This window comes from Stegostoma tigrinum, chromosome 2, assembly GCF_030684315.1.
Source record: "Stegostoma tigrinum isolate sSteTig4 chromosome 2, sSteTig4.hap1, whole genome shotgun sequence".
NCBI classification, from domain to species: domain Eukaryota; kingdom Metazoa; phylum Chordata; class Chondrichthyes; order Orectolobiformes; family Stegostomatidae; genus Stegostoma; species Stegostoma tigrinum.
In genome coordinates, this window is record NC_081355.1 from 136,782,128 (window position 1) to 136,809,384 (window position 27,257).

The 27,257-nt window shown below is 41.8% G+C and overlaps 1 protein-coding gene across 4 annotated transcripts in view; it reads left to right on the forward strand.

Moving 5' to 3' along the window:
• larp4b (La ribonucleoprotein 4B) overlaps window positions 1-27,257 on the forward strand; it is a 123,338-nt gene that overhangs the window by 53,122 nt on the left and 42,959 nt on the right. For all 4 annotated transcript variants that reach the window (XM_048559039.2, XM_048559027.2, XM_048559017.2 and 1 more), the window contains 10 exons: window positions 447-582; window positions 3,526-3,690; window positions 5,335-5,425; window positions 7,435-7,571; window positions 7,646-7,749; window positions 11,639-11,749; window positions 13,271-13,324; window positions 13,416-13,622; window positions 24,398-24,507; window positions 26,359-26,607. In XM_048559039.2, the coding sequence (XP_048414996.1) occupies window positions 447-582; window positions 3,526-3,690; window positions 5,335-5,425; window positions 7,435-7,571; window positions 7,646-7,749; window positions 11,639-11,749; window positions 13,271-13,324; window positions 13,416-13,622; window positions 24,398-24,507; window positions 26,359-26,607 (1,364 nt within the window). The remainder of the gene's footprint in view (window positions 1-446; window positions 583-3,525; window positions 3,691-5,334; window positions 5,426-7,434; window positions 7,572-7,645; window positions 7,750-11,638; window positions 11,750-13,270; window positions 13,325-13,415; window positions 13,623-24,397; window positions 24,508-26,358; window positions 26,608-27,257) is intronic.

Consider the following 27,257-nt stretch of genomic DNA (forward strand, 5'->3'; position numbering starts at 1 on the left):
TAGTTAATGTTCTGAAAGAACAGATGAAAATTTGAGGCAGGGATTAATATTAGTAAAGAACAGTGGAATGTTGCTAGCTTAACTGCAAAAAATGAGCATGGAGCAGTTGGGGCATTGGTATCTTGCACCTACTAGGGAGAGCTTCATCTTTCATACTGTACTTCTGCAAAATGAGATCAAAATTTTTGGGCAAGTTTCTCAATTGGTTTGGAATGCACTCTTGTGGTGTCTACCAGCAGTCTTGTATATTTTGGTAAACTAGGTTAGTTTAAATTTTTATCATGAGCACTGCAGTGAGTAGTTCAAAACTGTTTTACACCAACTTATCATTGAAAAACTTGCTCCAGAGTTTTGGATGTACTGTTACTTGTTTCTGGAACAAGCTTTAACTGCCCTTTTTTATATTTTCCAATATGCATTTCAATTGTAACTTCATGTTTTGGTAGGAGTCAGCCAAGGTTTCGGAACTGAATCCTAATGCCAAAGTTTGGGCAAATCATGTGCTAAATCTGGATGCTGCTGCAAGCAATGCCTGTGAAACTTGGGAAGAACAATTGGAGGCTCCTGATACTTGCCCAGAAGGTATGGTACTTGTCAGGTGGCTTCTCTCATTTTGACAATTCTTGGAGTGTAATACACAACTGTGGCCAGGTGGCTTTTCAGAATTAGTTGCATCTAATATCTGTTTTGTCATGGACTCGATATTTGAGTAGGAACTTTGGGCTGCCACGTAATGCCAGTCGGGGCATCAGTGTTTTTGGGATCACTTGCCTGAGTGTAGGTCTTTATACTTTTTTTGACTTGCCTATCTAAACTCTTCTGTACTCCCTGCCCAATACTTCAAAGGCTTGCCTTTTTTAAACCGCCTTTGGCACATGTTTTATGCTTGCTGTGTCTTGTCAGTTTTTTAATCGTGTGTTGGAATTTCCACCTAATGCTTTTATGAATGTTGATTCATGAAATGTAAGATTTAGTCAGGATACTTCTAGTGATGTGATGGTGGAAACTAAAATGACTATTGGGTGTAGTGTCAAGTATAGAGAAACCAGAACTTTTGAAGTAGGATTTAAGTGTGGAAGTAGATTGTATAATCCCTGGCATGTATTATTTGATACAGCCAAGCTAATCATTACTCAACACTGTAGACCTTTCTGCCCGATGCCCAAGTGCTGGAATCTGTCTTGGAAGCTCAATCAAATGCATTCATAACAGTCTTAGTAGGGAATTCTAACATTAACTCCTCATTGTATCCTGAGACAAGTTGTATCCTGTGCTCCAAGCTATAAATCATCTATCTAGGGAAGCCATCAAGCCCCTCAACTTTGTTTTGAATCAAATTTAATGCTATTTCTTAATTCTTGAGAGAACAGTTTTGATTCCACTTTAATCATCCCATCTAGGGCAGCCTTCACCGTAGGGATCAGTGGTAGAAACTTTGTTCCCCTTCAACGCAGGAATATTTAGAGCCCAAAAGAATGAAGGAAGGTTCAAGGGCAGTTTTTAGGGGCTCGTATTTAACATTGAGGATTTAAAGTGCAATGAAGTGGCTTGGATTTCTCTCTTTACCCCCCAATTGTTCAAAGAAAACATATGGAAAATCAGTTTTCAGCCAGTTGAGCTCATGGTGTTCTGTTTTGAGCATTATTTTGTTCAATGGAGATGGTTTTTGCTTTCTGTAACAAGGAGCCTACTGAGGTACAGACTGTACAAGAATTGCCTCCAAGGCAGTGAAACCAGATTTGTCTTGTTGATATAGCATCTGGAAGCCTCATTTGCTGTGTACTGTGAGCAAAATGCACCTGGGGAAGATTCCAGTGACCTATTTAACAAAATATCTGGTGACCAGCCACTACTTCGTTCCGCACCTCATCTTTCCTTCAAGAACTAATGGGTATAGACTGTAGAAAGCTGCAGCACAAGGTTTGGGATCCTAGTGCAAGAATCCTTTTTAAAAACTTGGCCTGTAATTTTAGTGGCGCTAACAGAAGGCAGAATTGAATGGTGGCCCTTTATCCCAAAGGGGGTGGAATATGAAATGGGGAAGGAGATATTGCTAAAACTGTGTGGAAAATGAAGCTGTACAAGGTGCTAGTCAGACCACAGCTGAAATACTGAGCATTTTTGGGTCCCTTTTTAGAGGAAAGCTTGACTGACACATTGGAGGGAGTCCAGAAAAGCTCACTAGGCCAATGAAGAAATTGTTAGTTGTATTTCTAAAATTCCCTGCAACTGAAACAAGTGCTACACCTGCCCCTGTACCATCCCCATCTCAGGCCCTAAGAAGACTTGTGCGCGCATGCCCCGCTAGTCCCCGCCTCCCACACCATCTCCTCCCCACTCACCTCATCCTGCCCCCTTGACCTGGTCTGTCCTCCTAGACTGACCTATCCCCTCCCTAACTCCCCATCTACATCCACCTTCACTAGCTCTAACCCTGCCTCTTTGACCTATCTGTCTCCTCTCCACCTATAATCTTAATCCATCTTCTATCTGCCTCCCCTGTCTCCCTTTTTTATTTTAGACCCCCCTCTCCCCCCGAAGGGTCTAGGCCTGAAATGTCAGCTTTCCTGCTCCTCTGCTGCTTGGCCTGCTGCATTCATCTAGCTTCACACACTGGAGAATCTGAGATAACACCATCGGCAGTTCCTACTATGTCTGAAGAAATTTCTAACACATTTTTATAGGTTTTGACTTGCAGTCATTCGAATTCGGGAGAATGAGAGGAGACTCTTATTGAAATAAGATTGTCCTGAGGCTATGCAGCAAATACTGAGGTTATTTGTCCTTGTGGGACAGTCTGGGGCCAGAGAGCAAAATTTCAGTTGTCCAGTTAGGATGCAAGGCATTTCTTGAGGGCTGTCAGTCGGTGGAATTCTTAACTAAACATGGCTGTTGAGACTCTTAAGTATATTCGAGTTAAGGGACTTTCAATCAGTATTGAAATTAAGGATTATGGGCAGGAAAGTGGAGTTGATTATCAGAACAACCTTGATCTCTCGTTTTGGAGCAGATTCGATGGACTGCAAGGCCTACTACTGCTCCATGTCTTTTGGTCAGTAATACTTAACTAACATTGCTTTTAATCATGGAGTTGACCTAAGCAGAATGATTTTTCTGCTGTTTTCAGTTAGTTACAGCAGTAAACATTTCAATTTTCCAATACAAAATTTCATCCAGAAAGATGCAGTTTTGTTAATGTTTCTCTCAAACTCGGCTCACTATGATCCAAGTGTCTCATACAAAAACCAAATTGGCTGGAATAAATAAAACAGATCATGTGGTAAGTGTACTATAGGAAAGACTACTGTCTTTGATCCTGTCAGGGCCCTCAGAGCTTTTGATAAAGCTTACACCTGCACTAAAGCAGAAGTCAGAAATCCAGAGACAGATCTAAAATTTGCCAATAAAGGTGAGTTGAGAACTTTTGAGCAGTGTGTGGCATGCATTATGTGAAAGAATGCTTTGCTTTGAAATTTTGACTTAATGGACATACAATAATTAGAAATGTACTGCTTTGTTTGACAGGATTTGAGACCAATGGTGATGATGGTGAAAAGTCATTTCAAAGTTCATCACAGGAGCCCTCTTTGACAGTTCCTTCTGAACAATCTGACTTGGATACTGTAACACTCCAGTGCTCTGACTCCTTCTACTCAGAATATGAGACCATACATGGAACGAGGCAGGGAGGTAAAAAAGCAAATGGATTCTACTGCTCTGTTTCTGTTTTAGAAAAACAGCTGTTTTTCTATGTCCTTTGACTGTCTCATTGGTAGCTGCAGTTGGAATTGCCTTGGCATCTCTCTTTTCAATTGCAGTTTTTGCCACTTCTAATGGACGGTGGATTTGAGATTGATTAGCATCTGAATTTATGTTCAAGTTGGAAAGCATTAGCAACATGATCTCCTGAGTAACACTTCATATGTTTATTTTAATGACTTTGGGCTTGAATTTCTTGGTCAGTTGAAATTAACCTCTCGTCAAGACTACTAGTTGCTGTGAATGGTGTGGTTATTCATTTAACGTGAATGTGTTAGTGCATTTAAACTGTCGTCATTGAATTTGTCTTTGTGCAACTTTCCCATAACTCTTAATTGCTTTGCCTAAAACTAACCAAGTAACTTAATGTCATACTGTTCTGATCATCATTTTAAACATTGGGGTAATCTTTTGAGTATTGGTAAGATTTAGATTTTAATCCAAAATAAGTCTTTTCTATACAAAAGTTTCACTTACTGACCTCATCTGTGCTACCTTGTAACACAGGCTGTGGATTAACATTTCACTGCTTCTGGTATTAATTTTTCCATGTGCGTGGAAATTTAAACATCAGCATTCAAATAGTCTGGCTTCTTTACGCTCCATTCTATGGAGTTTGTACTCTCCTAACAAGTTAGTGATGAAGTCATCCATTGCTTTGGGTATTCAACAAAAATCTAGTTTGAACTCTGTCCTTTCTCTGCTCCCTTTTTGTATGGTTGGGAGAGCTTGAAGGCCGATGTCATCACAGGACGATAACAAACTGACCTAATTTGTGGAGGCTGACAGTCAATGTGCAGAGTTACGGATTTTTGTACTGCAGCTTTGTCCCTGGTATAACTTGCCATTTTTGCAGGGGATGGTATGCCAGTTTTAGTTAACTTCCTCAACTTTCAAATTAAGTCCAATCATACTTTTTAAACTGAAGTTATCCACCTCCCTTAAAAGAAGCGAGTAATGCTGTGTTTGGCCAACATTTTGTAGCACCTGAAAAGATCAAAACAGATCCAGAATTTCTCCCTGCACCCTCCTCGGTCACTTTCTGCATGATGTTGTGCAGTGGCAGCAGTTTGCCACCAATAAGATGTGCTGTGACAACCTGCTTGAGCTTCTTGTAACAGCTCTGTCTAAAATCTGTATTGTCACCTCAGAGGGCAGTGACAACTGATACGTGGAATCCTATCTGCAATTTGTCTCCAAACCTCCTGTTTATCCTGACTAATAACTAAATTGCTACTTTTCAACCTGCCAAATCAAAATCCTCAAACTACTTCATAACACTGCAGTTTTACCTAATCTCAAAGATTGTAACAGGTAAAGATGGCAGTGTGCTACCCTGTTGATGGCAAATAGCTGACATAATCTGACTTAGAGCCTTATTTGGAAGGTGTTAGTTAGTAATTGCTGCATTGGAATTGCTCTCAGGGTATAAGTTTTTAATTTGGGGGTTACCTGCTTGTCACTAATGAAAACGAAACAGTAGAACCTGGATAATTTGCATTAAGTGGCACCTTAATCAAAGACTGCAAGATACTAACCTAGATAGACTGACTTGTTTGAAATTTTGGCTTGTAGGTGGTGATCAGACTCTATTGGAACAGGAGACAGTTGGTCAAGAAGACCTTAGAGAGCTGCTGAAAAAGACACTGGAGTTCTGTTTGTCTCGGTGAGACCTTTTAATTGTATTTTGTGAATATTTAGCTTTCATTATAATTGCATTTAAATGCAATCTACTGTTGCATGTTTTTCCTGGACATCCCAAAACATGACTTTCAGTATCTCAAAAATACTGTACAGAAGCTATATGCAAAGTTTGAATGAAAAATCTTAAATTGCAAGAAAGGAACTTGGGGGTGGCTTTTTTCAAAGCATCTATTGTCATGATATTCAGGACTGTGGCTTAGGTGAATAAGGTTTAGGGAGGAGGTGTATTCCAGGTAGCTGTGGGAGTTGGTGGGCTTGAAATGGACATCAGTTTCTAGCTCTTTCTCTGAGATGAAGACAGAGGTCCAGGAAGGTGAGGGATGTGTTGGAGATGGTCCAAGTGAACTTGAGGTTGGGGTGGAAGGTGTTGAAGTGGATGAACTGTTCGAGCTCCTCTTGGGAGCATGAGGTGGCGCTGATTACAGTCATCAATGTAATGGAGGTAGAGGTGGGGTTTGGGGCCAGTGTAGGTGCGGAAGAGGGACTGTTCCACGTAACCTACAAAGAACAACCACCTCTGCCGCATGAGCTCCCACAATTTTGAGGCATTCCACTCCTGTACACTGCAGAACGAGGACACATCTGGGAAGAGCGTGCACCCCCCCCCCCCCCCCATATATTTTTCCAACCCCGACCCTTGTCTACCTTACGGAGAGACCAATCCCTTGTCCACTCCACACTCCCCTCCAACCCCACTGCACCCAGCACTTCCCCTGCAACTGCAGGAACTGCTACACCAGCCCCCCACACCACCTCTCTCACCCCCGTCCAAGGCCCCAGATGACATTCTACATCAAGCAGATGTCACCTGCACATCAACTGACGTGGTATACATCACCCGCTGTACCCGGTGTGGCTTTCTCTACATTGGGGAAACCAAGTGGAGGCTCTGCAGAACACCCACCCTCTGTTCGCAGTAAACTGCACCTCCCAGTCACGTACCATTTCAACTCCCTCGCCCATTCCTTAGACAACATGTCCATCCTGGGCCTCGTGCAGTGTCGTAATGATGCCACCCGTAGGTTGCAGGAACAGCAAACATATATATTCTGCTTGGGAACCCTGCAACCCAATGGTATCAATGTGGATTTCACCAGCTTCAATCTCTCCTCTCTTCTTCCCCCCCACCCACCCCCCCCCCCCCCCCCCCCAACTGCATCCTGAAACCAGCCCAGCTCGTCCCTGCCTCCCTGACCTGTTCTTCCTCTCACCTATCCCCTCCTCCCACCTCAAGCCGCACCTCCATTTCCTACCTACTAACCTCATCCTCCCTGGACTGACCTATCCCCTCCTCTATCTATTTTTGGTCCACCTCCCCTTCCCTCCCTGTTTATTTCAGAATCCTCTCCCCATCCCCCTTTTTCTGATGAAGGGTCTAGGCCCTTGTGCTCCTGAGATGCTGCTTGGCCTGCTGTGTTCATCCAGCTCCACACTTTGTTATCTCGGATTCTCCAGCATCTGCAGTTCCCATTATCTTTGATCCTGCAGATACCTGAATAATGACTGTCAAGATGCTTGCCTTTACACAGAAAGTTGCTTTCTACTCTAAGTGTAGGGTAGCCATGCCTCTACTAAATTACGAGTGACTATGGCATGATTAAGTGGTTTCACTTGTGTTTGAGACCCAATGTTATGGCTAATGTGGAACCAGCTAATTTTTGCCAGTGATATGGTGAAGCTGGAACCTCTGGATGTCTGCAGGTGGCTTTTTACAGAAGAAATCAAGTTCCTTCTAAACATACATGAAGTCTACAACTGGAAAGCACCTGGTTCTTGTAGTTTGTCATTGAAGTTGAAAATGGGAAGGTTCCTGAGAAATTTGAAAGTACAGGGCCTCCACTTGGTTAAATCACTGCTAATATTTAAGCATGTAATATCTTAGCATGTTTCTTAATTTGTGTTCTTGTACATAAACTTGGAGTTGAACCAGTTGGTATTCTGGTGGCTTACATTAAATTGTAACTTTTGCAGAGAAAATCTGGCAACTGATATGTACCTGGTCTCTCAAATGGATAGTGACCAGTATGTGCCAATACTGACTGTAGCAAACCTTGACCATGTGAAGAAGCTGAGCACAGATGTGGACTTGATTATTGACGTTCTGAGATGTAAGTTTGAATTTTAATACACCAGCAATATTTTGAAAAGAATTATTGCTGAAAGTATCCTGTGATTTGTTTAGCATTGCCTTTGGTCCAAGTGGATGAGAAGGGAGAGAAAGTCAGGCCAAATCAAAACCGCTGTATCGTAATTCTACGTGAAGTACCAGAGTCGACGCCCATTGAGGTATGAAATAAATAAAAACTCATTTTCCAGTTTAATTTAAGTGTTAGAAATAAATAATAGTCAAACAATCAATGGCAGTCCCACTATTATTGGACTGCTGTCTGCTACAATGAGTGGATCCAGCAAATCGTCACAAGGTGGTTAATAGCTTGAGCCCCATGCCCAGTCTAAAGGAAATTAAATGGAGATACTTATGGTGCCTAAACCCCACACTTGCTGACCTCCTACCAGGTTCATAATAGGAATTCAGTATCATCTGTTAAATGTGTAATTGTTGAAGTACAAATTTAATAGGCAACTCAGTTTTTTGAAACATTATATTTTAGAGCCAGATACACAGCACAGAAACAAAACGTTTTGGTCCAACCCATCCATACCAAACAGATTTCATAAACATCATCTAAATTTTCCAGCATTTGGCCCTATCTCAAACTTTTCCTATTCATAAACCCATCCGGATGCTGCCTTAAAAGTTGTAATTGTACCAAATTCTTCCACTTCTCCTGGCAGCTCATGCCATATTTGCACCACCCTCCATGTGGAAAAAGTTGCCACTTAGGCTGCTTTTAAATCTTTCCTTTTTAGCCTTAAACCTATACCCTGTAGTTTTAGATGACTCCACTCTGGGGGAAAAGACCTTGTCCATTTACCCTATCCGTGCCCCTCCATAGCTTTGTAAATCTCTCTGTAAAGTCACCTCTCAGCCTCTGCTCAAGGGAAATTAGCCCCAATTTATTAATCCTCTCCCTATAAGCTCAAAGCCTCCAACCCTGACGACATCCTTGTAAATCTTTTCTGAACTCTTTCAAGTTTCACAACATGCCTTGTAAAGCAAGGAGGCCAGAGTTGCAGTGTTCCAAGAGGGGCCTAACTAGACCATAACAGAACATAGAACATTACAGCACAGTACAGGCCCTTCAGCCCTCTATGTTGTGCCAACCTGTCATACCGATCTGAAGCCCCTCTAACCTACACTATTCCACGTACGTCCATATGCTTATCCAATGACAACTTAAATGTACCTAAAGTTGGTGAATCTACTACAGTTGCAGGCAAAGCGTTCCCATTCCCTTACTACTGAGTAAAGAAACTACCTCTGACATCTGCCGTATATCTTTCGCCCCTCAATTTAAAGCTATGCCCCCTCGTGCTTGCTGTCACGATCCTAGGAAAAAGGCTCTCCCTATCCACCCTATCTAACCCTCTGATTATTTTGGTCACTTCTCAACCTTCTCTCTAACGAAAACAGCCTCAAGTCCCTCAGCCTTTCCTCGTTAGACCTTCCTGCCATACCAGGCAACATCCTAGTAAATCTCCTCTGCACCCTTTCCAAAGCTTCCACATCCTTCTTATAATGCGGTGACCAGAACTGTACGCAATACTCCAAGTGCGGCCGCACCAGAGTTTTGTACAGCTGTAGCATAACCTCTTGGTTCCGGAACTCGATCCCTCTATTAATAAAAGCTAAAACACTGTATGCCTTCTTGACAGCCCTGTCAACCTGGGTGGCAACTTTCAAGGATCTGTGTACATGGACACCGAGATCTCTCTGCTCATCTACACTACCAAGAATCTTACCATTAGCCCTGTACGTTGCCTTCCGGTTACTCCTACCAAAGTGCATCACCTCACACTTGTCTGCATTAAACTCCATTTGCCACCCCTCAGCCCAGCTCAATAGCTTATCTTTACCTCTCTGCAACCTACAGCATCCTTCGTCACTATCCACAACTCCACCGGTCTTAGTGTCGTCTGCAAATTTACGCATCCTTCTACACCCTCATCCAGGTCACTTATAAAAATGACACACAGCAGTGGACCCAACACCGACCCTTGCGGTACACCACTAGTAACTGGACTCCAGGATGAACACTTCCCATCAACTACCACCCTCTGTCTTCTTTCAGCAAGCCAATTTCTGATCCATACTGCTATATCTCCCACAATTCCATTCCTCCATATTTTGTACAATAGCCTACTGTGGGGAACCCTATCGAATGCCTTGCTGAAATCCGTTTACCCTCATCCACCTGTAATCTCATGTAGAGCTTCAACATGACCACCCAACTCCTATGGTCAATGCACTGATCATTAAGGGCAAGCATACCAAATGCTGCCTTTGCTGTCTGCCTGCAACTCTACTTTGAAGGAAGTATGAACCTGCACTCCCAGGTTTTGCTCTCAGGAGCACTTGCCAGGATCTGATCATTAAGTGTAGAAGTCCTGACCTTATTTTTAATTTTCCAAAATGTAGCACCTCATGTTTAAATTAAACTCCATCTGCCACTTGGCCTGTTGGCCTATTTGATCAAGATCATGTTGGGGAATTCTGTCGTGTAGAGAATGGAGAATATGGAATATTCTGCTATAAGTAGTGTTCTATCAATGCAAATGGGCTATAATGTGATTGACTGACATGGGGAAGGCCAATTGTGTTGGCTATAAACATTCCATCAGTGACCTTTTAAATGTTGATGTTTTGGAAGAACTGTGCAGGGAGGACAAAATCTGGATTTCAAGGTTCTCCTCATTCTGGATAACGAACCAAGCCATTCCTCCTCCGCCACCATCACCCTGGCCGCATGCACACACACCTTCCACCCATGGACCAGGGTGTAATAGCTTTTAAAGCTTGTCCTTTTTAAGGTGCACATTTAAGAGGCTGATTACAGCCACCAAGGAGGATAAGGATGGTGTTCATCAATTTTGGAAGACCCATAACATCAAGAATGCAGTTGATGCTGTCATATAGCCCTGGGGTGATGACATTAAGGGCTGCTTGCATGCAGCTTCGTGGAAGCTTCTGTTGTGTTTGAGATTTTGAAGACTTCGAACTGTCACAGGAGGTCAAGAATCAAGAACGTTGTGCTTATCTTTCAACACAAGTTGAATTTGAAGTGGAGAGAGGATGAAGAGCTGCTCCAGTCCCATTATGAAGACTTCTGCATCTGATCTGTAACAAATTTGTGAGGTGGAAGTTGGAGATGAAGATCAAGTCCAGGATGTGGCACCACAAGACCTTTCGACTTCTGTTTTGTTTTCTGTCCTGTGGGAAATTGAAAAGCAGCTGCAGTTCGTGCAGAACAGCAATTACAATGTAGAATGTAGCAGGGTAATAGTTTGTGGGATAAGATTTTTAGGCACCCTATGAACAGCTGCTTCATGAAAGCTGAAAAAGGGCAAAGCAGCAAAAACTTTTTAGGCTTTATTTTAAAGCCAACTCCCAGGAAACAGTCAGACCATGAACCACAGCCATCCACTTATGGATTAACCACCTTTCACCACAACTGCACCTGAAGCTTGTGATGATGACTGCCCTCAGCCCCTGCATTAACAAAGCAACCTCCAAATCACACTCCCCTCCTTCCTCTTCCCCCCCCCAAAAAAAAACCATCAAGTCATGTTGACATTTTTTGAGAAGCAGTTAAATTTATTTTTGATATAAATTAAACCATTTTAATCAAACTGTCCTTAAGTGGTCTGCTCCAACCCTGCTTTTCCCATTCGCCCTGTAACTTTGTGTAAGCATGGTTTTCTATAATGCGTTGTTGTTGCTGTTCTTGTTGCGGCGCAACAGTCATGTTATAGCAGAATCCCCTGTAACGGTTTCATCAGGGTGGTGAATCATTTCTTTCAGGTAGAGCCATTTCTAGTTAAAATGGTGTCAGTCATTAGGTTAGTTTGTAGCTCTGTAGTAGCTATCTTCCCCATCCCACCCACCCCACCCAGTTTAATGTCTGGGAGCCAAGATTGAGGCCTGGTGACTTGTTACTTAGGTTAATGTTTTTCTACTTCTGAAAGTTGTTTTCTCACGCACTGGTTAAATTTATGACCATGGAAGACCTTGTTTCTATCTTCATTAAATATGTGCCAACTAATACTTTTCCAGGAGGTAGAAGCACTTTTCAAAGGAGAAAATTTCCCGAAGTTCATGAGTTGTGAATTTGCCTACAATGACAACTGGTTCATCACCTTTGAATCAGAGGCTGATGCACAGCAGGTAAAAACAAATTATTAGCAAGGCTTTGGTATATAGTTTTAATTACTTTAATGTAGATTTCCACAGTACTGTTTTGAAATTGATTTTTGCTTCACGTCTGTCCAACTTTCACTTGTGGAAGGTAGGTCAAAAGTGCCAGATAAAGACTACCTGTGTTTCTACCGACCAAGCATAGAATCCAATTAGGTGATTTTAATGTAAAATTCGATTTTAACTTAATAGCACAACAGTTGCTAAATCGAAAAACTGGACAATGGTGTCTGTGAAAATCTAAGATAATACTCTAAGTGCAGTAGAGTGTGCTCTTCCAGCTAACACAGTTGAAGGGCATGTTATGCTGTGAAATTGTTTGAGCAGGCAATGGTCAGTGTTAGCTTTGAGTATCTTGTGACACATTCCCAATTTCATGGGCTCAGCACTCATTGCATGCAAAAACAAAATGGTGAGAGAATGGCCAAAGCCCTTAGTTCGCTTAAAATGTTCAATAATCAGATAGCCGTTTGCATTGCTCCGAGCAGTGTTGGTTTTGAGTTGGCCTGTAAATGAGTTGATCTGTTATTTAAAATAACATTGTCTTTTTCTCATTAGTCTAATTTTCTGAAGTTTCATGTTCAAAATTTAGATGTGTGGGCATCGAGTTGATGTCTGAGAATCGAGGGTGGATGGAGTGAATAGTTGTGGTGTCAAACTTCTTGCATGTTGTTGGAGTTGAACTCTACTTGGCAAGTGGGAAGTATTCCATCGCACTCATGACTTGTGCCTAGTGGTCTTTCGGAGGGTTGTTGTACGTTTCCTAGCCTCTGACCTCTTGATTTTTGAAGAATAACAGTAAGCAGGATTAGCTGAGATTGTTTATGAATGAACTCCAGCTCTGAGTCTGTTTATCCCTTACAGTTCTGTTTTAAGCCTTTGACTAGATTTTAAGTGTAGTTGATGGCAAACTTTGTCTTGGAATGTACAGTCAAAACAAAATTGAATATATTTGAAAGGTAGGTGGCCTCTGCAGTTAATTAATGAAGAGGAATAAAATTCTCCATGTGGGAGCTGCATTAGAGCAGTTTCTGATCTGATTTAAGTACTTTTGAAACCTGTGGCCTCTTCCATGTAGAATGCTGAGTAGCAGACTCCTGGGATGCACCCCCTGTAAGTTTCCATCCAAGTCAAGCACCATCCTGACTTAAATCATGCTTGCTTTACTGTAATTGGTCAGCTGGGGAAATGCCTCTTGAGTAGCTGTAGGGACACAAGATGAACTGTATCAGGTTATTGCCTTCTCTGGGATGAGCATTTAATGTTGCCCTTTCTAATAGTGCCCCAGGAATAATTTTATTCAGATGTAATTGGCAAGCTACTGACATTTGAACTTGAATTTTAATAGAGCAGCATTTCTACAATCAGTTGAGCTGGCATTTTAACTGTAAATCTATGTTCACTTGTGTAACTTATCCTGAATAACACTGTGCCAGATTGTGTTAGGATGTCAGTGGCCAGTTTACCATCTAACAATGCTTATTTGGTCAGGCTTACAGGTATCTTCGAGAAGAAGTTAAAACCTTCCAGGGTAAGCCTATAAAGGTAAGAGTTTAGGAATACTTGAAGCTGATTCATTCTTTATTTATTCTGTTCAGCTGGGTAAGTGTCAAAAGTTTTGTTTCTCTTGTTGCAGGCAAGGATTAAAGCAAAGCCAATGGCTATCAACACGTTTCTACCAAAGAATGGTTACAGACCTCTTGACATGAACCTATACACTCAGCAGAGGTACACATCGTTTTATGTGCCTCCAATATACAGTCCCCAACAGCAATTTCCACTTTATAGCCTTCTTACTCCGCAGTCCTGGTCAACAACACACAGCTATCTGGATCCTACTTTGGTAAGTATAATGCATGTTGAAACTTTAAAACTACTGATCATTTGGCCACTTCAGAATTCATCTGTGTTAATTGACTTGGTGTCTCTTGAATTTGTTGTAACGTAATGACTGAGGTTCAAACGGCAATGGAATAAATCTTTAAATGCAGAAATTGGGTCAAATTAAAGTAGACATACAGGAGGCTGGAACAAGGCAGCATGAAGGCAAGGAGCAGTCAATGTTTTAGGTATAAATTTGCTTTATGACTGGATATGGAGGTTGTGGGAGCTGCAGATAGGGAACGAAGTGGGTGCAGGCAAAATGATAGATGGACACTGGTAATAAATATGACCTGGTTGGTTGGTGACTGGAAGGGAGGGTCAGAAGGTGGAAGGCGAGACTGAGAATGAGTGGGAAGGTTATCGTGATCGGAGCACTTGAAGTTGAGTCTTCCTGGCTGTAGGTTGCCCGGGCAGAAGATAAGCTGATGGTCTTCAAATATGCGTTGCTACAAACACTAGAGGCGGCTGAGGACAGACATGTCGGGGCTGGGTGGGGGGGGGGGGGGTGTCATTGTGAAGAAGGATTATACCTGAAATGTTGATTACTCCTTTCCTCCAAAAACTGCCTGGTTTGCTGTATACTTGCCTACTGTTTGTCTACTTTTGGATTTCAGCATCTGCAGTCTTTTTGTCTCTTCTGCATTTCTAAACTCTTTTTTGCTGAATACCACTGAAACATACTAGAGAACTGGTTGACACTTGCGTTGTACCTACCTCTTTAATCAGTTCTACATTTGGATCTAAATTTGCCACAGAGCATATTGTCTTGCTTTTTCTGCCATGATTTGTTTTTTTTGAGAAGTTGTTTCTTCCTTGGCTTCACACTTTTTTATATGCTGCTATTCACTAATTGCAGGCACAAGCATCACTTGCTTCCAGATTTCTGCCTGTGTTCTCTTGTAAGAAAATTTCTTCTAGAAGTTGCATGGTTTAATGTTTATTCGATGCAGTATTTGTTCACAGGATGGCTTCCATCCAAAAGCGCATTAATTCAGCTCTGAGCCAGACACTGGCAAGTTACATGGGTGACTCATTCTAAAGGAGGGGCAGAAGCCCATATGAAGTCTCTCAGTTTTTAATTGTTTGACTTGACCTTGGGAGCTCTTGGGTAGGGGAAACTAATGAAACAGTCATCTCAGCACTGAATACCAATACACTCATTGCCACACACTTGGGCTAAGCTGAGGAAGTTTTCATTGCTCTTCACTTACAGTGCACAAGCTACATATTTATATTTATCTTGAGGTGAGTAAGATTTTTGCAATTACTAAACATTCTTCGAATAGCTTGTTTACAGTCTTTATCTTCAGGACACTGAGGGGAAGGTATTGACTGACTTGCTCAGTTTTGTTAAATGTTGCAGAAGATCACAGATGATGTGCATAGTGCTGGGCATGAAAGGTATAACAACCCATTCACGATGTGATAGTTTCTGCCTTCCTTTGAAAGGAAAGCTTGATGGAATACTGCCAAGTGTGACCCAAATATAAGTTTTTGCTTCTTTCTGTTATTTTGCAAAAACCTTGTCAAATGTTTGGTTCTATTCAATTTATTAATGTAGTTAATTGGCACTTGTGCAGTGATCTGGAAATATCAGCTTGTATTGACTGCCAAACTGCTCGGCAAGAAAAGAGCTTTTAAAAGCTTGGAATCAGCATTACTGCAAGATAGCTGTCTGATATCTAATTAAGATTGGACCAAGATGTATATTGTGCTAGTAATGAAAATGTTGAATGTAGAACAGCTCCACCATCAAGCAATGGAACTCTTTCCCAAAAAGAATTAGTAAACAGCAGAGGCTCTTAACATTAAAGGATCAAGGAAACTTTTTGTTTCTGTTGAGATTGAGTAACTGGAATTGCTTAAAGCATGATGTAGTTGGCTTTTTAAGGAGTACACAATGTAGGAACATATAAGATGAGTTGACTTAGGCCATTCGACCCCTTCAACCTGCTTTGCCATTCAGTAAGATCATAGTTGATCTATTTATCAATAATTCCACATTCCCATCTAACAAGAATCTGTCCACCTCATTAGATATATAATCCTGCCTCCAATATATGAACGAGACACACAGCATTCTGTAGTTGTACAATCCTGAGACAGCTTTACTTCATTTCTGTCCTGAAAGAGATGACCTCCAACTTGAGATAATGGGAACTGCAGATGCTGGAAATTCCAAGATAATAAAATGAGGCTGGATGAACACAGCAGGCCAAGCAGCATCTCAGGAGCACAAAAGCTGACGTTTCAGGCCTAGACCCTTCATCAGAGAGGGGGATGGGGGGAGGGAACTGGAATAAATAGGGAGAGAGGGGGAGGCGGACCGAAGATGGAGAGTAAAGAAGATAGGTGGAGAGGGTGTAGGTGGGGAGGTAGGGAGGGGATAACCTATCCCCTCCCTACCTCCCCACCTACACCCTCTCCACCTATCTTCTTTACTCTCCATCTTCGGTCCGCCTCCCCCTCTCTCCCTATTTATTCCAGTTCCCTCCCCCCATCCCCCTCTCTGATGAAGGGTCTAGGCCTGAAACGTCAGCTTTTGTGCTCCTGAGATGCTGCTTGGCCTGCTGTGTTCATCCAGCCTCACATTTTATTACCTCCAACTTGAACTGTTTTCAACTGACCTACAAGACACAACCTGCCTTTCGTCTTGATTTTTGTCAAGACCATTCTGGATCTTATGCATTTCAGCTTGCGCGCTCTCTCATTTCTGAACTTGGAGCCCAGCCTGTCTAACCTCAAAGCAACCCACTGTTCCAGGTATCAAGCCTAGTAAACTTCCTCTGTACTGCCTCCAATACATTTGTCTTACATTCTTAAGACAACCAAAACTGCAGGCAGCATTTGGGATGTGATGTCTTTCACGACTGAAGTATGGCATCTTTTAGCTTAATGTTTGGCTTCTCTTGTTAAATAAATAATAACATCCCATTAGCTGCATACAACTTGTGACTTGTGCACTAAAACATCTGAACCTCCTGCCTTTGTGGAATTTTCAGACATTTCTTCATTCTTTATGAAAGTGAACAACTTCACACTCTCTCAAATGCACCATCTGCCAGAGTCTTGCTTACTGAACCTATCTGCAAATGCCATATGTTTTGGTGTATTTTCTTAACTATTTTGGTACTGTCTGTCTGTATTTGACTACTCTCCTTCCTTTTGTGCAAGTCATGAGGTAAATTACAAAAAGTTGAGGGACTAGTGCATGTTCTGTATTGTATCACTTAACAAATCCTGCCAATCAAGTGACTGATCCATGTATAAAGTAAGTGTGGAGCTGGAGCAACGCAGCAGGCCAGACAGCATCAGAGGAGCAGGAAAGCTAACGTTTCTGGTCAAGACCCTCCAGGAAAGAAGAAAGGAAGACCTGATAGATCAGCTTTCTTGCTCCTCTGCTGCCTGGCCTGCTGCATTCCTCCAGCTCCACACTTGTCTCATTCCAGCATTGGCAATTCTTAATATCACTGATCTATATATACTGTTTTTGGCCAGGGTCGTCTTGGTGCGTTATTCAATGTTTTTAGCCTTTTCTTAAAAAAAACTCTGCAGGTTTTGTCAAATTGTCCACATTATTGTGACACTTCTTGTGCTCTGCGTTAGTTTTCTAACCCCTTGATTCTGTCAGTGTACATAACTTCCAGTGTCCTGAATGTTTGATCTACAATACCACGTAGCATGGTGCAGCCTGAGTCACTGTTTACTTTGCAGGCAAAATAATGGGCTGCCTTTAAATTATCTTGCCTCTTGTGCCCCTAAAATGAAGGACCCGGTTTAATTCAAAGCATTTGCAGCTAGGCATACTTAAGTGGATTCTTAATCCTACTGAAAGGCCATTCTTGTCAGGTTTATAGCTGTTGTTTTCCTTTTTTGACCACTTTTCTGCAGCATTTGAGACACTTAATTGTCATAAACATGTAAAATTTAAGTTTTTTTTAGATTTTGTCTGAAGCTAATTATTAATTTGTTTCTGTAGCTATTGTTACTAAGATGTTCATTTGTTTCATTGCACTGCACTACTTTTGCAGCACTAGGTTTTGATTTGCCTTGCGTCTTCTAGAACGTGGGTGAGACATTGTGCTTTACGGTCCATTAGGAATGTGTTTACTCCTTTATTTGAAAGAAACATTTGTTCTAGTTTGATTTTTGTTTTGGGTGGTTCAGTGAAAAGTTCTCTTTTAGGGCAGTGATCCGAAAAGACGAAAGTAAAGGACAACTAGGCTTGTGCAAGGGGGTCACTAATCTGGACTAATGCCCTCTCGCCGCTGCCCCCTTCTTCCTCTCCACCCCTCGATCCCCTTCGTTTCCTCACCCTCCACCCCCCCCGGCCCGTTACCAGCAACAGTGCAACACCTGCCCACTGACCATCTGCGTCAGGCTAGCTGCAGTGTTTCAGTGCTGCTCCACGCAAGCTGAAAAAAAACTCACCTTCCGCTTGGGGACACTGCGGCCCTCAGGATATTAGAAAATATTTGAGTACAGTAAGAGGCATGTACAAGAGATGCTTCCCTTTGCAGCTTGTATGCATGTTTGGGATTGATGGGATATTAACTTGTATGTTAATTTTCTGTTTTGTTTTCAAACAGTGAGACCACTTATTTAAAACAGAAACAAAACATGAGCTATCCAGTTAGGTTTCCAATCTCTGTAATCAGACTTGTTTGGTAATATCAAGTCAGGTTCTTAGCAATTCCTCTTAATTTTCTGCACAGCAGGGGTGGTTCGGAAATATGCAAACTAACAGAAGCTACTTTGATCATTCAGTCTGTCGTATCATGCTATTTGAACACCATGCCAAGAAATTAGAATCCTGCTGCAACCACGAGGGATCTAACCTTAGTGGCTTTTAACATCATGAGGGACTAAGATAAGATGAATACCAAATATTTTTCCCACTAGAGTTTGAAACTTGAGGGCAATTAAGGTGAGATTCATGTTTGTACAGTGCAGAAAAGGCCCTTTAGCCTATCAAGTCTGCAGTAACACAACTGCCACTAAAAGTTCACTAATCTCAATTTTCCTGCATTTGTCCCAAAACCTTGAATGTAATATTATAAGGCTTCCAGTCTCTACTACCTTCCCAGGCAGTGCAGTCCAGATTCCCACAACTCACTCAGTGAGAGACTTTGTTTTTACTTCCCCCCAAATTCCATCCTGAATCATCTCCTTACCCACAACTGCTGCTCTCCTTTGACCCCTCAACCAAGGGTAATAGTTTGTCTTCACCCTGTCCACACCACATCTCATACACACTCTTTCTCTGCTCTAAAGAAAGCAATGCAAGCCTACCTCATCTCTACCTAAATAGCTCAATCGCTTCATTCCAGGCAACTTATGGCACTATAGTAGCGTTCCTGTAGTGAGGTGACCAGCACTAAACACTTTGCAGTTGTGGCCCGACCAAAGTTACATAAAAGTCCACTACCTCGCTGTATATTCTGTGTGACCTGCTGACTTCAAGGATCTGTGAATAATTACTCCAAGATACCCTTTCCTCCAAGCTACCCATTTAAATTATTTAAATACCCCCTCCTTTCTTCAAAAGTGCCTCACCTCTTATCAGGGTTAAATACTGTCTGCCCACCTGACCAACTATTCATGTCTTTGTGTAATGTACAGCCACCTTTTTGTCATTAACCACTCTATCAGTCTTGTGTGTCTGTGAATTTGTTTAACATCCTCATCCTGATGCCCATGTGCTTTACCCTTTTCAGTGTGTCTTCCACATGGGATCTTTGTCAAAAGCATGGCTAAAATCCATATAATCTACACAAATTTAACTTCTCTCATCCACACACTGGATCACATTTTCCAAAAAATTCTAACAAAGCCATGCTTAAGATCTGTAATTAATTCATGCCTTTCCAACTGCATAATAATTTGCTCCTTCAGACTTTCTTTTTTCTCCAGTTGTTTTGCTGCACTGAAACTCACCAGTCTGTAAGTTTTGGTTTATCTCTTCCACTTTTTTTAAAATGTAGAACCACATTAGCTGTCCTCCAGCGCTTCCCCTGTGTCTGGAGAAGAGTTTAAAAATTTCAAAGCCCCTGCAATTTCCTCCCCCAGCCTGGGATGCCATTAATCCGGGCCAGGGGACTTCCAGTTTTTCAGCCCAATGGAACTTCCGATACCTCCCCACTTCCTGTGTTTAAACTACAAGTTACTCAGTCCCTTTGTATCCTGAATTCCATACTTGTATTCTCCTTTCCCAGGGTGAAGACTGCAGAGAAGTGTTCATTCCACACCCTCACCATATCACAGACTTAACACAGGTTTCCCTAGTTAACCACCTCCCTTTGTTATAATAAAATACCTTGGTTCTCCTAATCCTGTTCAGTTTTCACATGCCCCCTTGTTTTATTGCTGTTCGAACTGGTGCCTTTAGTCCTGAGCTGCCGTGCCCCCCCCCCAAAAAAAATTCACACGTGCGCTCACTGTTTTTCTCCAGGTCGACAGCTGAATTGCTCCTTTTGGGATCTGTTAAAAGCCCTACTCTTTCTTCTGTCCTGAATTGTCATAGACACCCAAGGTTCTTCAAACTTGGAGCTACATTTCCCTCAAGCATGTTGGACCTGTACCTGCCCCACATCTTTTTTGGACACCCCACTGCTCTGCTGTAGACTTGCGACTGTTACCGGGTAGGAAAAATTTTAAAGGGATCTGAGGGTTTTCAGTGTGGTTCATACATGGAATGAACTGCCAGAGGAAGTGGTAGATGCAGGTTGTTAGGTTCTCAAAGACATTTGGACAAGGACATGAAAAGGAAAGGTTGAGGTGTATGGGCTAAATGTGGACAAGTGGGATTAGTTTAGCTTGAGAAATTTTGGTCAGCATGAATAAATTGGACCAAGGGATTGGTTTCTGCTGCATATTGCTATTTCACTACCTAATTAGTGAACAAAATTGTGCTATTTGTTCAGTGGTGGTACAAAATAGCTTGTACTAGGTTAAAATTAGAATTTGGTTTATTGTCATGTATTCAAGTTCAAAACAAGAGAACAATGAAAAGTGTTTAGTGTTGCCCCACAGTGCCATTTGAAATACAAAGTACCTAGGTACTAGTCTTATTCACCTGACATCTGTTAGATAATCTCCAGCATTTATGTAATATGGATTAAAACCTAGTTTTACGACCAGTGGCATTAGAAAAAATCTTGTCCATTTCTAATTTCGTTCTCAGTAAAAATTCCCACGTAGACATCAAGTCCTAAAACGAGTTTCAATCTCAGTAATGCAATGTCCTTCTGAATAATGTGGGTTCCAGAATGGTGCACTAGCTATGCCATTGTCAAAATTTTATACAATTCCAGCATAGCCTCCCTGCTTTTTAAATTTGTGTTGTCTAATAGAACACAGAACAGTGCCACACAGAAATGGGCCCTTCATTCCACTATGTTGTACCAAACATGATGCTAAATTTAACTAATTCCTTCTGCACACACTTGGGCTATCCTCCTCAATTCCTTGCTTACTCGTGCTTATTTAAAAATCCCTTTTAAACATCCCATTGTATCTGCCTCTACCACTACACCAGCAGCATGTTCCAGGGTCTTCCTATAAAAGAACTTGCCCCTCTCATCCCCTTTTGAACCAACCCCTAATATTAGTTGCTTCAATTCTGTGAAAAAGATTCTGACTCGGCCCTCTCTATGCATCTCAGAATTTTAGATGTCTATCAAGTTTCCCCTCCGCCTCCACCATTCCCAAGAAAACATCCCCTATTTTTTCCAGCCTCCTTTTTATAGATCATACCATATTCTTTGTTTTATTTCATTAACGGGCTGAGGAAGGGCCATTGAGAGTCAACCACATTGCTGTAGTTCTGGAGTCCATGTAGGCTATACCAGGTAAGGATGGCACTTTCCTTCCCTCAAGGACATGAGTGAACCAGGTGGGTTTTTCCTGCCAACTGATAATGGATTCCTGGTCATCATTAGACTTTCAATTCCAGATATTTTGTTGAATTCAAATTCCACCATCTGCTGTGGCAGGATTTGAACCTGGGTCCCTAGATGTTATCTGGGTCTCTGGTTTAACAGTCCAGTGATTTTAATACAACTAAGCCATTGCCTCCCCTGTCTAATCCCGGTAGCATTCTAGTAAACCTCTTCTGCACACCCTCCACATCTTTCCTGTAATGTGGTAAAGTCTAGTAAAGCTGTAACACAACAGGCTGATTGTACCAATAATGGAAGCATACAATATGCCACCTTTACCACCCTATCTACTTGTGTGACCACTTTCAGGGACCCATAGACGATGAACCCCAAGATCCCTCTGTACACGAATGCTGTTCACGGTCTTGCCATTAACTGTATATTTTCCCTTAATATTTGATCGCCCCAGGTGCAGCGCCTCACACTTGCTGATCTATATCCCATTGGATCCTTTGACAACCTTCTCTACTATCCACAACTCCTCCTCTACTCTGATGTCCGCTAACTTACCAAACCACTTATCTACACTTTCATCAAGTCACTGATAAGTTACAAACAGCAGAGGTCCCAGTACAGATCCCCGAGGAGCACCACTAGTTGTGGACCTCCAGCCAGAGAAACACCTTCCTCCACCAGCCTCTACCTTCAATGAACCCATGTGGCTAAGTCTCCATGCATCTTGTCCATCTTAATCTTCTGAATGAGCCTACCATGAGAGACCTTTCTAGAATTCACGTAGACCACATCCACTGCTTTACCCTGTTTCCCACCACCACCCCCCCCCCCCCCCCCCCCCCACCACCACCACCACCATTGCTGCTGCCTTAAAGACAATCCAGTTAGTAAGATATGATCTGCACTGCACAAGGCCATGCTTTTTCCAAATGTGTAAATCCTATCCTGAAGAATTCTCTCAAATAGTTTTTCAACCACTGAGACTTGGTAGTCTAAAGTTTCTTGGTTTCCTCGTTCTGAGGAAGGGTCAATGGACCCAAAATGTTAACCGTTTTCTCCCCCTCAGATGCTGCCAGTCCTGAGCTTTTCCAGCAACTTTTTGTTTTTGGATAACCCTTTTTCTCTTCTTTGAATGAATAGAGGAGCAATATTGGCTTCTTGCTAGTTTGTAAATACTTTACTGTGGCCTTGACCAAGATCTTTATATTGCTAGCTGCAGGAAATCTCCCCTTTTACCACCTCATTACCTGGGGTCGACACCATCTGGCTCTGGGGACGTATCCACTTTAATACTGAGTCCCAATGTCATTCCTTCCTTGATCTCAACACCTGAGCATATTAGCATACTCCACACTAATCTCAGTATCCTTCATCAATATCGATGCAGAGTACTCCTCATTTTAGAATCCTGCCCACATCCTCTGCCTCCACGCAGAAGGTCTTTTTAACCTTGAGTGGTCTGACCTTCCCAGTTACCCTCTTGTTTTTAATGTATCTGTGGAATGCTTTGGGATTTTTAACCCTACTTGCCAAAATCATTTCACGGTCCCTGCTTAAGTTCTTTCCTGCTTTCTTATTCATCACAGTGCCTGAGTTTGCTTTCTAAATCATATGCTACACTTTCCCCTTTTTTATCTTGCCAATTTTGTCCTACTCCCTACTGAAACATGACAGTACTGATCTGTGATCACTAGATCTATAAACAGCTCCAACATGCCAAATGTTATTAGGCCAGTCCTATTCCTAATTTGCTTCCCTCCCTCTTTGTCCATGCCCCCCCACTGCACTTTTTGGTATCTTCCTGTAAGGTCTTGACTAATCTTTACTCGTAACCACCTTTTAAAGCCTAACACATTATGATCAGGGTTTCTAAAACGCTCTCCCATTGAAATGGTCTGTCCCCTGGCCAGGCTCATTTGCCAATACAAGGTCAAATCTGCTCCCTCTTCTCATTGGACTATCCCCATACAGTTTCAAGAAACTGTTTTAGATGTCCTTGGGTTCTGCCTATTAGAATCTCATGTTTTAAGGCCAATAACAGCAAGCATACCATGTGCCTCCTTTTTTAGCCACTTTATCCATGTGTCCTCATGTCTTCTTTCCTCCACCCCCCCCCCCCCCCCCCCCCCCGCGGATCCTTCGTACTCCTAGGTTCCTACTGTTCAGTGTATTCTCTTGTTTGTCCTGCTTAAGGCATCACTGCTGATTTTCTGTTTTGCTACTGATCAACCTAACTGCCATCTTGTCTAAGCTTATCTTCCTCTGTTCACCACTCCACAGTTTTCGTTGCCTGCAAACTTAATGACCAACGTTCCAAAATTTATGTCAAATGTAAACCAAAGTGTCCCAACTCCAGCCATTGTGGGACCTCACTGGGTGCAGATTCAGTCAGGAAAAACATGCCTTCACCTGTTTCCTCTCTGGTTTTTACTGGACTTAAGTTTACAGATGTCACTTTCTATTCTTAGAACTTCAATTTCTGGTCTTAGGAAATTGTTCTTTTGTCTTATAGCTTCTGTGTAGTTTGAATACAGTGATCGTTTCCTGAATGGACTTGGATTAATCCATGTATTTGGAACACAAGGAATAGTGCCATCTGTATTTCAAGATTGATATAACTTGGAAGTCAGCTTGACCTAAATAATTTATGATTTCACTTGAGGCTTCTTTTAAAATGAAATACGTGCCGTAATTTGTTATTGACAAACATTTTTACTTCAAATTACCGAATCAAATAGCGCAACACTCTTGGAAACTTTGGTTTCTTTTTCCTACATTTTGGACTGTCATTGAAGGTCAGAACACCTTTCTCAAAGCTTTTGTTGAATTTCTTTTGCAGGTATCTCCATTCCCTAATGCTGGTTTCATAAATGGATTTACTGCAGCTCCAAACTTCAAATCTGCTACAGCCCCTTTGACCTCACTCAGACAATATAATCCTAGGAACAGGTTAGATTTATTTGCAACTTCAATTTTTGAAAACTAGCAAACAATCTTGGCTAATATGTAGAGCAAAACATATGTTCAAAGTCCTGTTAGTTTTACACATGTTTCTCCTGCAAGTATTGCTCCTGGTTTCACTTTTTTGGTTTCTGGCTGCATTCCATTGTTGAAGAAAGACACTTGGCAAGAATGGTTGAATGAAAAGCATTAATTTAGACATGTATTCATGAACGTAAACTAGGCGTCACTTTGTGAAAAGTTTACTTGTGCTTTTGTGATATTATCAAAACTTAACATGCAAAGGAAGCATTTTTACAAATAGGTGTCTTCTGCACTGCCTATATGTAAGAACATTAATTTTAAAATTTGATGTCTACATGTGCAAAATAAATCACAATTGTTTATTTCCATTCTAATTCAATTTGTGTCACCCCTCATGGTTGACAAGATTTTAGCAGACTGTACTGTTTCATACAGCTGGAATGTTAATTTCAGTCATCTGTGTTGGGTACGTCTATTGGAGAAGATTCTAAGATGGTATTTACAATTATTTGGAAAAGCACAGTTTTGATTAGAAATTGTCAGCGTGGCTTTGAGGGCCAGGCCATGCCTCATGAGTCTAATCAAATTCTTTTGAGGATGTGAAAAAGCACATTCAAGGCAGAGCAGTAGATGTGGTATGTATGGATTTCAGCAAGGTGTTTGTTATCGTTCCATGTGGTAGGCTCATTCAGAAGGTTAGGCATGGGATTCAGGGAAATCTGACTGTCTGGTTACAAAACAGGCTTCCTGATAGAAGATGGGACAGGGTGGTAGTAGATGGAAAATACTCCGCCTGGAGCTTGGTGGCCACTGGTGTGCCACAGGGATTTGTTCTGGGACCTCTGCTCTGTGATCTTTGAATGACTTGGATGAGGAAGTGGAAGGGTAGGTTAGTAAGTTTGCAGATGACACCAAAGGTTGGTGGAGTTGTGGATAGTATGGAGGGCTGTTGTAGGTTTCAGTGGGACATTTGACAGGATGCAGAGCCAGGCAAAGAGTGGCAGGTGGAATTCAAACCAGGAAAGTGAGAAGTGATTTGTTTTGGAAGGTTGAATTGGAATGCAGAATACAGGGTTAATGGTGGGATTCTCAGCAGTGTGGAGGAACAGAGTGATCTTGGGGTCCATGTCTGCAGATCCCTCAGTTGCCACCTGACTTGATTTCGGTAGCGAAGAAAGCATGTGGTGTGTTGGCTTTCATTGGCAGGGGGGTTGAGTTTGACCCACGAGGAATGCTGCAGCTCTATAAAAACAAAACCCTGGTTAGACCACACTTGGAGTATTTGTATTCAGTTCTGGTCACCTCATTTATAGGAAAGATGTGGAAGCTTGAGAAGGTGCAGAGAAGATTTACCAGAATACTGCCTCTGGACTAGAGGACAGGTCTTCTGAGGAAAAGTTGAGGGAGCTAAGGCTTTTTTCATTGGAGTGAAGGATGAGAGGTGACTTGATCAAGGTGTACAAGATGATAGGTGTAGATAGAGTGGATAGTCAGACTTTTTCCCAGGATGGAATTAACTATTACGAGGGGTCATAATTTTAAGGTGACTTTGAGATGATAGGAAAGATGTCAGAGGTAGGTTCTTTACGTGGAATGTGTCTTATCACTAGACATGGTGTTTTCCATTTAAATACTCTTTCACTTTTGTACTGTCATAGTTTCTTCCTTTCTGGTATTTTCAAATTTATTTTGTTAGCTAAGTACTAAATTTTGCTGGTTCCTTATTTTGTAAACCTTGCTGGTTTTGTGTCCAATCTGTAGTATTAAATGATCCATCCTTTTTATAGATCACCACGTTATTTGTATTTCTGGCAGGAACCACAGCAAAACCCATTTGCGCCCCGCATTGCCGAGCTCAGATCGTGGTCCAGGACTTTTGGAAAGCCCAACGATATTTAATTTCTCTACGGATCGTCTGTTGAATGGTGTTCGAAGTCCTCAGATGCGACCAGCTGGACCCAGCAGGACACGGATGCATAGTAGTGCAGGTTATAAGAGAGACTTTGCAATTGGAAGGTCAGAGCAAATCAGTGCTGATTCATCACCCAGTATGGGCCGAGGAAGGTGAGCTTGAATAACAAATAAGGAAGTAGTGGCAAGAATCCAGTCTTTCTCTTATGTTCACAATATCTGTTAAAATGGAAGTAGACCATTTAGACTTCAACTTTTCCTGTTATTCAATAAGATTGCTTTGCTTTGTCTTTGATATTCCTACCTAACCTGGTAGCCTTTGATTGCCTTGCTTGCCCATCACTTTTATTTGCATTTTTTTAAAAATGCAAATATGATACCTCCAATCTGAGGCAGTGTTATTCAAACTTTCTAGAGTCTGAAAATGTTAATCACTAATTTATTAAAAGTACCCCTTTATTCTGAATTTGGCCACAAGCCAACATTATTTCCTCATGGACAATCCTATATACTTCAAGTCATTACTTAGTCTTGAAGCTCCAGCAGAAACCAATCCAGTCTGTTCAATCTTGTAAAACAGCCTGCTCAATCCAGTAAACCTCCTTTTGAACTGGCTCCAAATGCATTAATTGTTATGTTTAAATAAGGAGGCCAGATGTTCCCTGTCTAAATGGGACCAGGCTTACTTTTCTCTTTGCAGCCTATGTCCCTAGTAATCTTGTCATCTGCATATTTAACTGCCTTGTCATTGCTTGCCTCCAAGTCCTGGATGTAAACTGCAAAAAAATTATGGCCCCAGCAGA